Here is a 15,069-nt window from a genome sequence, read left to right as displayed (position 1 = left end):
AAAAAATAAATAAATAGTACACCCACTTTCTGTTACCATCACAGAAAGCATGAGCCCTTTGCAAACTAGAGATTCCTGGAAATCCTAGTTTTGAGCAGGGAAGCCCCAGGGGGTTAAAAGCTCTAAATTCTCCTCCCTCTGAATAGACATTGCATTTAAAATATAAATAGGGATTTCCATTATATGTACTTTACCCTGAGTATAATATTCTAAACATGCCAATGCACAAGTAAATGCCATATAAATAAATGGATTTTCTTCCAAGGAAGTGTTTTTGTATTGCAGTGTGAAACAGCTTGACACTGCTTTGTAGCATATAGGTAAGGTAAAGGACCCCTGGACGGTTAAGTCCAATCAAAGGTGATTTTGGGGTATGGCGCTTATCTTGGTTTTTCAGGCTAAGGGAGCCAGCTTTTGTCCACAGACAGCTTTCTGGGTCATGTGGCCAGCATGACTAAACCGCTACTGGCACACGGAGGACCGTGATGAGTGCCAGAGCACACAGAAATACGGTTTACCTTCACACTGTAGCTGTACCTATTTATCTACTTGCATTGGTATGCTTTTGAACTGCTAGGTTGGCAGAAGCTGGGACAGAGCAATGGCAGCTCACCACGGTTGTGTGTATTTGAACCACCGACCTTCCAATCGGCAAGCCCAAGAGACTTTAGACCACAAGAGACTTTAGACCACAGTGAAGTATCAAGTTAATTGAAACATTATGTCCCTTCGATTACTACAAACTACTGAATTAATATATGCACACATATAAACATTTTAAAATAGTGTTGCTTAAGGCAATTTATTTTCTAATACTAAAATTACATTTATTTCCAAAAAGGCAAAAATATTCAAACTTAATACATGCAATATGAAGACATTTTACATTATTGTGATTATTGATGTGTTTTATTATTGATATATTTGCCACCCTGACTTTCTTTGGGAGGAGTGGAAGGATATAAATTAAACAAACAAACAAACAAACAAACAATAGAGAGTAATTACCTTTAGAATGAAAAGAAATGAGACAATCACATAAAGGCCAGTTTTCCACAGGTTCATTCAAAATCACATCTTCTTCAAATATTACTACTGTGATATATTTAAACATGGAAAGGCGTTCAAGGATTTCATTCATTGGTTTTGATTTTGATTTCTTTGCCATAGAACATATTCCAACCATGATCTGTCTTTCCGGTGGCTAGTAATAATAATTTTAAAAAGGTCAGTAACATAAATTTGGGTTTCAAAGCTTTTCACCATATGCTAACTGAACAATGACCATGCAATATTCTTACTAAGTATTAAACAACAGGCTCATTTCACAAACCTTTATTATGCTTAAGGGGCAGGGAATGTAACCTGATATCAGAGTTTCATTCTCTAAGCAATATGCAGTAAAAAATTCTTCATATTTATGAGGGAAACAATATGCATTAATACTCTTTGTAAAGAATACGGTCTTAATTGACAAGCAGGGTTGCAGAAAGAATGATAATATATAAAACATAAAACATAGTAAGCCCATGCTGCAAGTTTTCTTAAAAGTGAAATTGTTCACAAAGGCATTAGCTTTGTCCCATCTACAACCTTCCCACAAACTTAACCAACCATGTAAATCTAAGAGTACCACTTGCAAGTAAAAATATTCTTCTGACTGGAATAAATTTACAAAGCGACAGCTTCAGAAACCCCATTAATTTCAATGTCACTTGTGAAGGATGCCCATGAAGCTGTGGTAAGAAGCTGTATGACAGCAGTGTGTTGGAATGTGTCCACAATAGTACGTGACTATGATGATACTTGAAGCAACAAAATGTTTCACAGCTAGGAAAATAAATAAATATATTCTGTATTTATTATTTAAACAGGTGACAAACTTAACTTTCAATCCAATAAATGAAATTTTAGTCAGCAAGAGTGAAACTAGAGTGAAACTAGGATATTAGTACTATATGATTTCTACTTTAACTGTCCTTCTTCAAAATGACCATTCAGCAACCGTAACTAAAAGCTATTTTTAAGAAATAAAATAGCTTGTTCCATAAATCTTTCCAAATCTTAGAATCTAAGATGTTAGTTTAACCATAACTGTTTCTTAATATTGCAATTATGAAACTTTGGTACTCTTCTAAAAGCTATCAATTGTGATTTCTACATATTGTATAAACTGCTGAAACTGGTCTTGATCAATTTGGTTTTAATTTAGCAAATGTCAATGTGTTTCCTTACAACTATACCTAACTAAATATTTAAACACTTTGCTGAAATGGGGCCATAGTGCTTATTGCTTTTTATGCTCATTTCCTATCTTCTCTGTTAACAACTTATCTTATCTTATCAACTCAAACAATTACTTGCCCCCAAACAATGAAACAAAGTACATACAGAATCATATTCATCGTCTTCATCTTCATGATCATAAAAGGCTTCAAATTCTGCAGACCTGGATGGATTCAAAAACTCATCTGGATCTTCACCACCCACAAAAAATCTAGGAATTTCGCCTTCTGTTGCAGTAACAGACATGATTACAAATCCTGAAAAGATCTACGTAGAAACGGCAGTCACTCTGAGAACTGAGACACTGTACATAATTCCCAGTGGCTAGGGTAATAAAAATCCTTGCCGTCTGGCACTGCTTACGCAGTTGCTTGTTACTCTGATAAAGTCAGCTGCCAAGTGCAGTTTAATTGATATCATCTGTCCATTGTTTCGAGTTGTTACATTCGTGAAGAAGAACCATGCAGGTTACCGCTTCCCTGAGATACTTTGGCAAATTTCTACCCTGGTAAAAGAGAGAAAAGTAAAAAGATTGAAAATATTCCTTACTGTAATGAGTTACTGAGAGATATTCAAGATAACCTACCCAGAAATACTTAACTTACTGCAAAATTCAAAGCTATTATTCACAATAGCCAAGCAATACAAAGCACCAAAAATAAAATTTATATTGAAAGATAAACATGTAAACAAAGTGGAAGTGTCATTTAACAGGCTGAATCATATCCACTTATTGCTCCTGAGAACTATGGAAGTAGAAAAACAAGAGTCATCTGGGAATGGTAGACAAAGAGAAAAAGCAATGCAGAAACATAATGTTATATTTTACCACATTTAGTAACAAAGTGGTAACAGCATTTGTGAGTAAACCTAAATTGCAAATTGAGTCATTTGTGTGCCAGGCTTTCCCCCCTGTCCTCCAACAAATACAAACATTATGCAACAGCAAAATCAGGGGCTAAAAGTTTAAAAAATAAAAAGTCACAACATTTGTATACCTAGAAGCGTCATGGCTGACTAGCAAGAAGTAGTCTCTGAGATAAGGCACAGTTCTCCTCTCACTGCTCCCTATGTTCCTATAGCTATATCCACCAACTGAATCCCTTATGATACAACAACCCGAATCCACTGGGGATCTAGCAAATGGAATATGGATTGTAGCTTCATAGTTCCTCTGAAGGAAAATGCACTGTGGCTAGGAGCCTGAAGATATGCTCCAAAATGTTACCAAGTTGCTAAACAAATTCTCAGGACTTAGGGAACCTACAACCTCCAAGGCAATAAAAAATGATTGAAAGTGGGGTGCAGGGAAAAAAGCAAAGCAAATAAAACTAAACTGCAGTCAATTTCCAGCTCAAGCAGGGAGGAGACTAACAGCCCTATGGTTTACCATGCATGACTCAGGCCAATGCAGCTGGGAGAAGGCAATAAAGAGTAACGTGAATTTAATGAGAAGGGATTTAATATCCTTCAAAAGGTAAAAGGATTTTATAATCCAAGAAAGTTGAAAATCCCAGGCATAAATGAACTCATCACTACAGAACAACTGGCTCTGACAGCTCTTCTGTTGCGTTATTTATAGCCTGGCAAGGGTGAAGTGTTTTCTAGGGGTCAATGTCCATGCATTTCCTCACATGCTTAAACCTTGCATGTTTTTTTAAACCAGAACTTCATAGGTTTCATTGCTTGTTCTTAACATGACAGAAAGCAGTGGTATAGTTTCTTATGTTAACCAAATCTTGCACCAATTTCAGTAGCGCATAAAGTAGTATTTTGACAGGCTAACATGGTCCAACCCAAAATTTCTGGAAGCATTTGAAGAGCACCCATTTCAACACACACACACACATATGATCATGTTACAATTATTATGAATATTTACTGAAAAGGAGGTCACACTGATTTAAGTTGTGTGCACAGGATCACATAAGGGATTTGCTGCCCACACTTCATACTGCCCTTTAGTTTCCTCACCTTTTCCTAAGGACATATGACAGATTTCGAACTCTATCTTGTATTTACAGTCCATGGAACTGCCCTTGTTGAGCCATGAAAAGATGTTTTTCTTCCAGCCAAAGCTATCACCCACCTCTTTCACAAAACATCATGAACTGATCATCAACATTCCACAACTGACTTTTCCTCCTCTGCACTAAAGAATGTTCATAAAATACTCTGGGGTATTCAGAAACTAAGGCATCGGGCCATGATGGAGGCATACTTTTCCTTTCTTGTAGTTGGAAGCAACAGCTCCCACTAAGGACCTCTGAGACAAGGGACATGGGGTGAGTAGCTAAAATACACTCAGTCCACCATGGTAAAGACAACTCTTCCTTTTAAACCTAAGTGATGAGATATACAAGTAGAACTTTACTTGCACTGCATGGCTTTGACCTTCCTCTCACAACTCCTTGTAACCCCTCCCCACAAAGGTTTCTCTGGAGGTTTGGGGGACATTCTGGAACATTAAATGATCTGGCACAGTTAGATGTAGTAGGGTAAAATCTGCAGAAATCAGATGGGAAGCTGTATTCATGGAGAACTGCCTTCTGTTCACACAAATCCTTCTCTGGGTGCCAACCATAATTAAAATCAACCTCATAAGAATCTAGGTTTGAAGTATCAGAACTTCCTTTCAGTGGAAAAGACCTGCTGTGCATCTATGGATAGAATGGACACCACATCCATACAATGGCTTTCCATGCACTGCTGAATCTCTGTTCTTTCCCTGACTACCTTCACCTCCTCCAAACTTTAATTGTACTTCTGCTACAATCAACTTCACAGCCCTCTTTTCACTGTAAAGTACTAAATAAAACAACAAGAAAGTCACAACAACAACACTGGACGACGCTTCACTGTTTTCACACACTATTTTAACCCCCCTCTCCCCAACAAAAACAGTATTATGAACCCCGCGTTGCAGATCTGGTGTAACACAAGGCTCTCTTAGCCTCTGCAAAAAAAATGCAATAATGATGTGACTTATCTGAACTGGTATTATTTTTAAAATGTTTACAAACTCTGAAAAATCACATTTTTGTATGAGATAAGACCAGACTTAAAACTTGTCTTTACTACTATCTATTGTTTTGACTTTACGCCCCAAATCTCAGCTATACTAAAATCTTGAATTTTAGTTTTCTATGAGGCTGCAACACTTCACCAGAGAAGACCAGCATAAAAGACTTTAAAATGGACCAAGGAATTAAGTTTCTTAATTTTAGACAATGGGTTTCATTCTAGCCTTTCTTTTCTTATTAGTTAATAATAATAATAATAATAATATTTATTACGGCCATAGGCCCATACAGAAAAAAACAAGACATAAATAACAGCTTGTGCACGTGGGTAAAAACAGCCGCTAAAACACCACTGTAACAATAAAATACTATGAGATGGAATGGAATTCTATTTCTTATTAGTTAGATATGCTTTCCTAAATGTCAGTAATGACTATGATTTCATCGTCTAAAAACACTGAATGGCAGGAGCAGGCTTGTTTCTCACAAAACCAATGAGAATAGTGGCTGCTTGTTTGGTCCCACAAATGCTAGAAATTTACTTTTAAAAAAATGAAAGCTGGGAATCAGGGGATTGTAGCTCTTCCTCTCCACAGATGTCCATGTAAGGGACCTTTATTGTTCTGATAGTGTTGATACTGCCACAGATGAGAAGCACTGCTAGTTAGAAGGATCACTACTTAACAAACATTTCAAAACAATTTTCGTTTAAACAATCCCACCAAAACAAATGATGCAGAAAATTTTACAACTTCAGAAATTTATATTATACAATTGCCCAGAACATGTTATTCTCTTACCGAGAGTTAAAGTGGAAAGCTGAACTATGTAGAAACCAAAAGCCACAAAACAGCATATTTGCTAAAGAGTTCCCTCTTCAGTTAGTTCTAGCACTAGACAGTGCTCATCATCAGGTCACCTCCTAGGATAAAAGAAAGATTCAGACATGAATAGGTTTCTGTTGTGATCAAGGACAAGACAGCACATATATGCAAAAGTAGATTATGGGAAGATACAATATTGTAAGATACAGTAGCGATTTTTTTAAAAAGCAGCTTAATCCTACACACAATTACTCAGGACTAAGTCTCAGATAGTACCCTTAGTAATATTGTTCTGAGTAATTGTACATGTGATTGGCTTGTAAGAAAGAAACATTAATTGGAGTTTGAAACTGAAGCTGGAGACTGAATATGAATCAAAGCTGGAAAACATATTAATTTCAAGGTCTATATAAACACGTCCAAAGAGGGATTTATTATTTATAGTGACATACTACATGCACAGAACTAAAGGTCATGTCTTACAAAGCATTGTATGTTTATTGCTTTTCAATGCATTCTATCTTAAACAGGATAAAAATAAGGTATCTGCAAGGCATCCAAGGGGGTCTTAGGATATTGTGGCCTCTCTCTCTGCTGGTAGAGAATGAGGTCCATCCTGGAGACCTCTTCATTGCAGCCACGGGAACACCTGAAACCATCTCTTACACAATAGGGGGTAAATCAAGCAAGCCCTGTAGTTGTCCATTTCCACAACAATGGAAATATACACCAGTCCTGCAGCCACCGCTCTGGATTTTTCCATTCTTCTGCCACAAATTCCACTGCTCTGCTCCAACCCAATTGAAGCATGTTTTCTGATAAATTCCACTAAATTGAATGAGATTTGCTGTCAAGTGCATACAATTCAGCTATACATGTGGTTAATGCTGGAAAATAATTTCCCAGAAATGGTTCCTTACAAATATCTGCCGCCTCACTCTCAGATCACATATCAAAATGCCAGAACTAAGAATATATCTAAATAATAAATATTTGCACCTGAACGGCCAAACACAAAAGCTGTTAAGCCTACCATAAACACAAAGTAAATAATATTGTCATTTGTCAACTCCAGTTTTTAAAAAAATAATCTGCCCTTGCTCCATGAGAACTGCATTTCCCTTCTTTCTGTTTGTTGACATGATAGTAAATTCAACTATTTTTTTTTGTTTTCTTTTAAAATTTAAAAACCCTTCACATCTTCAGGTAAACAAACAAACAATTTATTATTTAGAAGTATTTATACCCAACATTCTAACCAAAGTTCTTGAGGTGGCTTACAGTATATTTAAAACATAATAAAATAGACGTTGCTACAATAGTCACCACAGGAATACAAAGGAATATTTAAGTCCCTCTTCTCGTTCTCCAACTTTCCAAAATAATAATAGTATGTATTTCTGCAGCTGAATCTACTGGCCTAGAACTGACTGTTTAAGCCTCTAGATGTTAGTTCCAGCTAGGCCAGGACTTCCACACTGGGTGGTTGCTGTTTATTACTCGCCTAGTCCCAGACATGGTAACAAAAGCAGGTGGTGCTGGGGAGCAAAATTGTTACATGCCTGCCACCCTTCAATTATTTTCTCTTTTAGCTTTAATGAGATCCTAAACATATTTTGGATTAATTAGGTCTGATGAAATTACCATGTTTTATTTATTCTACTCTCGTTCAAACCTAACGAACCTCTTTAATTGGATTAGCAGCATATATTGTATACCACCCTTCGTCCGAAGATCACAGGACTGTTCACAACATAAAAATACAAAATGAGAATGCAAAATACATAATAAAACAAAAACAGAACACAAAGTATGCAATAAAACAAAAATAAACCAATAGTACCCCTTCTACACTGTGGGTTAACCACACACGCTGTGGGTTAAACCACAGAGCCTAGCACTTGCCAATCAGAAGGTCGGCAGTTCGAATCCCCGCAACGGGGTGAGCTCCCATTGCTCGGTCCCGGCTCCTGCCAACCTAGCAGTTCGAAAGCACGTCAAAGTGCAAGTAGATAAATAGGAACTGCTCTGGCGGGAAGGTAAACGGCGTTTCCGTGCGCTGCTCTGGTTCGCCAGAAGCGGCTTAGTCATGCTGGCCACATGACCCGGAAGCTGTACGCCGGCTCCCTCAGCCAATAAAGCGAGATGAGCGCCGCAACCCCAGAGTCGGTCACGACTGGACCTAATGGTCAGGGGTCCCTTTACCTTTACCCCTTCTACAAACGTATTTGACAGGCCACAGAATGCTAATCAGCCAAAGAACTGCTTAGAGAGAAACTTTTTTGCCTGGAGCCTAAATATATGTAATAAAGGTACCAGGTGAGCCTCCCAGGGGTGAGCATTCCACAAACAGGGGGCATTGCAGAAAAGGCCTGTTCTTGTGTTGCCACCCTCCAGACTTCTCATGGAGGAGATACACGAAGAAGGGGTTCAGATGAAGTTTGCAAGGTCTGGTTAGGTTCAGATGGAGAAAGGCGGTCCTTGAGGTATTGCGGTCCTGAGCAGTTTAAGGCTTTATAGGTCAAAACCAGCACTTTGAATTGGTCCTGGAAACCTAAATTGGCAGCCAGTGCAGTCGAGCCAGGATCAGTGTAATATGCTCAAACCGTCTTGCTGTGGTGAGCAACCTAGCCACTGAAATTCTGCACCAGCAGAAGTTTCTGAACTGTCTTCAGAGGCAGCCCTATGCATAACATGTTGCAGTGATCTATATAACTTTATTTGTAAAACAAACTTGTATCATTCTAGTTTCACATTACCTTGACACCACAACGAAACTGCAACTGTAGATACATTTGTTCTCCTTTTTGCAGAATTAGGCAATTTAATATAAAAAGAACATAAACCTTTAGTTACTTCAAGAGCAAATCTAAATGAATGTTATTATAATAAAGAAGAAGCAGAGTAATCCTGCTGGTTTTGTTAATAGCTCAAAAGGCATTGCTAGTAAATATTGAAACTATTTTCATGGTTTGCACACTTTACAAAAAACTTAAGTCTGAAAGGCAGCCTGCTCAAGGTCATTTGGTTCTGTTTAAAATAGATGTGCTGATGGAAACTACAGCAAGGAAGCTTGCAGGAGGAGCACATGCAATAGTTATCTGAACTCTAGATATGCAGCAGAAATCTTCATGTTTTTAATATGTTAATTCCATTGTTTTTAAAGATGTTATTTGTACCTGTTTTTATGTAACTAATTCTTTGCTACATGTTTCAATTTTTTAAAATAGCTATTTAAGCTTGTTTCACAAAGAGAGACACAGTTTTCTTGGAACATAAACACACATTGCATACAACTATATTATACCCAGAAGGGACTCATGGAAATGATGGAGCTAAATATGTCACATCCCTGAGTTTCAGTGAGTCTGCTCTGAGTAGGGCTAACACTGGATAGACTTTAGAACAAGACAGATGGCAACAGGGACTCAATCTATTTGAAACTCAGAAGCATGAGAAGTAACTCTGTAACACTGTTCCCAAAGAAAGTTCTACATAATCCAAGTAGAAACAAGGTTTCACATCTATTGCATTCTTTTTGTCACTGTCATACTTTCATGTTTATCCTTTGCTTCTAGACTAGCTATCTATGGTTACAATCCTAAATATATTTATGGTACAACCCTAATCATCTCCATTCAGAAGCAAGTTCTATTGAATTCCTTGTGGCTTTCTCCCAGGTAAGTGGGTTTAAGTTTTGCACCTTTAACTTGCCAGTAAATCCTGAAAAAGACGGGGCTTACTTTTAAGCCAACATAGTAGGGATGAAACTGCAATACCTCCCTTTTATAGCTTGATCCAATGCAGAATTAGGTGTGCTTAAACTCACATCAATTTAAAATAGCTTAGGGTCACCTAACTCTAACTTATCAGGCTGTTAATTTGATCTCCATTTGCTGTGCAAACGGCCTTCCTTCATCATCTCTTAACAACCAGCCTAAATATACCTGAGTCAACGGCTCTCTCAGACTTATTACACTTCAATGCCATTAATGAGTTCTAGTAAAATTTATTTACTTTAATGCAACAGGCTCAAGTATACCAGGTATCCTCTCCATGTCACTTGATGTCTCTAAAATGTCCTTCCCATACCAGTTTGAAAGTTGCTTATAGTGGACTGCAGAAAGATACATATCAGCAGTGTTGCTTCCCCACCCCGCACCCTCTTCAGTTGGTAGTGCATGAGACTTAATCTTGGAGTTGTGAGTTTGAGCCCCACACTGGGCAAAAGATTTCTGCATTTGAGGGGGTTTGACTAGGTGATCCTCAGGGTCCCTTCCAACTCTACACTTTTATAATTCTATGTATTATTTTTTTCTGGGTACACAGTAAAGGCACTTTTTTCTAGATGAAAAGGGCTGGTAAAAAGAAAATAATAATAATTTCATTATTGTTACCTCATGCCACTCTGGGTGGCTTCCAGCACTGACACCTTTCCCACCCACCCCTAGAAGAATAGCACTGTGTATCAGACACCAATGAATGTGCAGCAAGTTAAGAATTGAGTGGATAACATCAAGACAATGGTCTGTATGTGCAACAGACAGACTCCCAAGGCAGCTTGTCCCAGCTATTGTGGCAGCATTAATTTACGTTGCAAATACGTAGTTATGTGCTTGTAGCGGGTGGCGGAGAGAAAGACACACCCCACCACCCCACCGTCCCCCCAACCCTAGGGTTGCCACCTGTCCTGTTTAATACAGGATTGCTCTGCATTTCAATGTCAAGTGCTATGTCCTGTATTGACACAAGTCTTGTCATGTACTCCAGGTCTCCTCTCTCTCTGCCAAGTTTGGGGTCCTCTCCAAATGCATGTGTTTGAAAGGGTTGTGCGAAAGGTCATGCATTTAAACTCTGGGTACCCAGATGTACAACCTTGTGTGTTTGTGTTTGTGTGTGTGTGTGTGTGTGTGTGCCCCTGTGACAAATTCCAGAGGGGGGCATCCTGTTAGGCTGCAATAGATTGTAAGGGATTGCTTTGAAGTCACTTCAGCACCAGATTAAAAAAAGAAGAAAAGTGCCCCCAACTGTCTTGCCCTGTACATATCTTGCCAGGAAAAAAGGAACGCGAAGGTCAGCTGCACTGCGCCTCCACGTGCCGACGCCCCCGCTGCTGCTGCTGCTGCAGAGGCGAGAGAAAGAAGCGCCCGCCAAGGACTGGAGGAGGAGGAGGAGGCGGGAAATGCGGAGCCTGACGACCTTGACTCCCAGAGCCTCGTCGGCGCTGCCTGTAGCATAGCAGCCCAAGGGGGGCTGAGGGAAAAAGTTTCCTTGCCCGCTGGGACCAGTTAAGCAGCAAGAGCCACATATGGACTTGTGCGATGCGCAGACTAAAACACCTCCCCAAGCTTCTATGTTAATGAGAACAACGCCGACCATTATTTCATTATTTGTACCCCGCCCCGCCCCCTATGACTGGGTTGTTCCAGCCACTCTGGGCGGCTGCGCGTATATATGCCTGTCTTCTCTTTATTTCAGCCCGTGTTTAAAAAAAATTAACATGGTCCACATATGAATTAAAGAGAAGACATAGATAGATAGACAGACAGATAGACCATATTAAATTTTTTTTAAACACGGGCTGAATTAAAGAGAAGACAGGCGGCGTCTGTGAAGCCGCGCGAAAATAGGTTCGTCGAGGTGGCCTGAGGCGGAGTTTCTTCTATTTGAGCAATTAAAGCGTAAGAACCGGAGGCGAGAACAAAACGCCTTCTCTTTCTTCCCGCTCCTTTATTTATTATTATTTACTCGAGGGAGCCCTGCATACAGAACCGGGACGTGGGGACGCCAGAGCTCCCTTTCCCTTCTCCTCGCGCCCCTGCAACTCAGGGAAGGCGAAGGCGGCGTGATGAGAAAAACGGCAGTTGGGCTGGAGGGAGGGGGCGGGGAGGGTAACTAACGGGCGCGCGCCCGCCCGCCCGCGCGCAACACACACAGAGAGAAACTGGCCCCCGCGTGCCGTCCACACTCAGCAACACGCTCTTTCCATTCTGGGCCCGCCCCCCTTTTTCCATTGGTGCCCTTCGGGGCAGCCTTGGAGACAGACTAGTAGTTTTGGGGCTGTGCGATGTGACGCGGTGCGGCGCGGGGGGGGGGTGTTTGGAATATCCCTCCCGCCGCCATCCCGATGTCCTCACCTGAGCCAGCCGCCGCTGCTTCTGCTGCCTCCGCCTCCTCCGCCGCTGTTATTGCTTTACTTCCTTCCCATTGAGAAAGGAGCAGGGGGCGCTGCAGCCGCGGCCACGCCCCCTCCGCCACCCTTGACCCCCTCAAGCCTCTTCCCCGCCTACGCTGCTTTGCCTCACAGTACACCTATTGTAGGCTCCGTAGAGAGATAAAGGGTTAGATGGGGAATTTCATAGCCCGGAGAAAGAACTTCCGGGTTTCCTTTGATGCTATTTTCCTTTCCCACCCCCGCTGCGGAGCAAACGTGATACATCCAAGGCTTTCAGCGCAGCTATGATTGGGTAGCAGAGCATCGTCTCTCTCTCTCTCTCTCTCTCTCTCTCTCCCCCCGCCCACCCCTTCCCTGCAGAAGCAAGAGAGGGAGCCCCCCCTTTAAACCAGGCACCTTAATGCTCGTGAACAAAAGCAACGTGTTGCAAATGACAAATGCAACTTACATTTTAATCCTCGTGCTGCAAGCTGAAGAGGATGTGGTTGGGAGAGAGCTGCTGACGAAAGCCCAGCAGAGTCGCCAGCCAGATCTTTGCACTGCGCTGTCAATTGAGAAAGGAGTGTGGATTATATAGGTCACTATAATTACTCCCTACATCGCAGTTAAAAGGCGAACGTGACTCGCCCGCTAATCCTATAGTGTAGACATTTACTTGGAAGTTAGTCCCAGGGTTTCCAACGGGGCTTGCTCCCTTGTAAGGGTGCTCCGTTGTCCATATGACTGATGAGTTTGCAACAACCTGCAACGTTCCCTAGGGTTGGTCTAGCAGTGATGGGAGAGGGGTGCTTGAGAGAGGGCGCTTCGTAACAACTCTGAAATGCAGCTAAGTGTTTAATGTGTCCTTCGAAGCATATATTGTTGCCAACATTTTGTATACCAGGGCTCCTAAGCAGCTCGTTGAAAGGCTGCAGTGGACTTGTTCTCTTGCTTCCCCCCACCCTCCGTCACTGTCCGTTGTGGAGCTATTCTGAATTTCTAGAAAAGTAATAATAATAATAATAATAATAACAATAATAATAATATCAACAACAACTCCATACAAAACACACCTCAGGTTGCAGGAATCTTATTTCTAGTTAAAGTTCCCACATCGACGCCAGAACCCGCCCAGCGCTCAGCTCGACGCAGATGTTCTGCGTTTTCATACCAACGCGCTGCTTCTCCACCTCTTTCTCATCAACATAAAGTAGACATTCCTAGTAGAACAATAAGTTAGGCGGATGTAGTACTCTTTTTTCCTATCTCTATGGTGCCCGCACGCTTTTCTCTCTTCCTCTGTCGTCACTTCCGTGAGCGCCACATAGGTCTCTAAGTGATCCGGTGCCTCCTTTTGTGCCGCGAAAGGGAAGAATAATTTGAGAGAAGCTCTAGCCCTCCCGTTGGGCGGGAGCAATTTCACTGGGGGGGGGGGGAGGGGGGCGCGGCAGCGGCGGTGGTGACGGGGAGGCGTTGGTTCCCAACGAACAGTGGCTTGGTATTACCGGTGAGGCCGTGAGAGGTGCTGTGCGCATGCGCTGAGAAGGGGACCCTGGCGAAGGAATAGCAGGAAGAGGCCAGAATGCTTCTGCCTTGACAGTTTCTTTTATCCGCGGACCGGATTTCCTGGTTGCTGCTGGTGGTTGTATTTTTCCCCTTAACGCCCTGACACTCAGTAATTCGGGTAGTGAAAGGGATAGCTGCTCATCTGGGAGGATAGCAACCTTGATTGTTGTTTCTTCTTCTTTTCTTTTAATAATAATTCGGTTGCATCGTGTTGCAGCCTGCTCAGAGCAAACTAGGATAGGAGTTGGAAAATATATGGAAAAATATATTTTGCTTTCACCATGGTCGATTTTGAGTTTTTAGGATTTTCCTGCTGTAGCAGGGTGGAGAAATGGACTGTAATATAGTTTCTTCCATAGTGCTGATGGACAAACTAAGTTATTTTAACGGGAATTGGGGGCAAAGGTTGGAATTGGAAATATGTTTGATGTTGGAAATATTTTCTTCCCATTGCTGTGCCCCTTTCCCCACATAATCATACTTCAGGATTTTTTGTCTGCTTTTTTTTTTTTTATCAGAAAAAAAAAAACCCCATCTCCTTTTCTGTTTACCTCTTGGGACTTTCCCTTACCATCCTCTAAAATTACACCTGCAATCCAGGCAATGAATTTCGACTGAGTGGCTGTATCTTGTTCTTTCAGATGATAGCCCTTTGGGCCAACCATTTAGCATGTTTTCTTAAAAACAAAAACAAAAACCCAACACCATACAGTGGTACCTCGGGTTACATACCCTTCAGGTTACAGACTCCGCTAACCGAGAAATAGTGCTTCAGGTTAAGAACTTTGCTTCAGGATGAGATCAGAAATTGTGCTTCGGTGGCACGGCAGCAGCAAGAAGCCCCATTAGCTTCAGGTTAAGAACAGTTTCAGGTTAAGAACGGACCTCCGGAACGAATTAAGTACTTAACCCGAGGTACCACTGTATTACCATATTTTGGAGGACTTCCGGGGTGGCGCCATTGGCAATGGCGGACTCCCTCTGAATAGGAGGGACTAGCTCCGCGGGAAACGGGTCTTCTCCGCTATGGCGAAGCGGGGACCCTTTTAAAAATCACAGGCGGATGAAGCCTGTGACCATGGGACTCGGCGGGCACCTTTAGCGCCCCCCCAACTCGCTAAGGAACCCACTAACGGGCTCCGAAGTGAAGAGGGGGAAGTGGCGCGGTGCTGTGAGTCAATTGCTATTTCCGTGGAGCGAAGCCGCACAGCCGTTG

The 15,069-nt window shown here is 41.5% G+C and overlaps 2 protein-coding genes across 32 annotated transcripts in view; one reads left to right on the top strand and one right to left on the bottom strand.

The window, feature by feature from the left end:
- Positions 1–12,852, bottom strand: part of PPIP5K2 (diphosphoinositol pentakisphosphate kinase 2) — a 49,994-nt gene extending 37,142 nt beyond the window's left edge. For 4 of the 22 annotated variants that reach the window (XM_080972329.1, XM_080972331.1, XM_080972330.1 and 1 more), the window contains exons 1-4: positions 12,271–12,485; positions 6,110–6,231; positions 2,392–2,791; positions 1,009–1,204 (exon numbers count right to left, since the gene is read on the bottom strand). In XM_080972329.1, the coding sequence (XP_080828455.1) occupies positions 1,009–1,204; positions 2,392–2,532 (337 nt within the window). In that variant the 5' untranslated portion in view covers positions 2,533–2,791; positions 6,110–6,231; positions 12,271–12,485. Of the gene's footprint in view, positions 1–1,008; positions 1,205–2,391; positions 2,792–6,109; positions 6,232–8,892; positions 8,937–12,270; positions 12,494–12,756 lie in introns of those variants that run through there. The other 18 variants (XM_080972332.1, XM_080972333.1, XM_080972318.1 and 15 more) reach the window with 16 other exon arrangements.
- Positions 12,853–13,593: 741 nt separating this feature from the next.
- Positions 13,594–15,069, top strand: part of GIN1 (gypsy retrotransposon integrase 1) — a 34,771-nt gene continuing 33,295 nt past the window's right edge. For 6 of the 10 annotated variants that reach the window (XR_013977176.1, XM_080972798.1, XM_080972800.1 and 3 more), the window contains exon 1: positions 13,594–13,615. The gene's annotated coding sequence lies outside the window, so the exon portion shown is untranslated. The other 4 variants (XM_080972796.1, XM_080972801.1, XM_080972802.1 and 1 more) reach the window with 4 other exon arrangements.

This window comes from Podarcis pityusensis, assembly GCF_964106645.2.
Source record: "Podarcis pityusensis genome assembly, chromosome: 11".
In the NCBI taxonomy this organism is placed as follows: domain Eukaryota; kingdom Metazoa; phylum Chordata; class Lepidosauria; order Squamata; family Lacertidae; genus Podarcis; species Podarcis pityusensis.
Note: the sequence above shows the minus strand (reverse complement) of the source record. Positions and strands in the feature narration are given on the sequence as shown.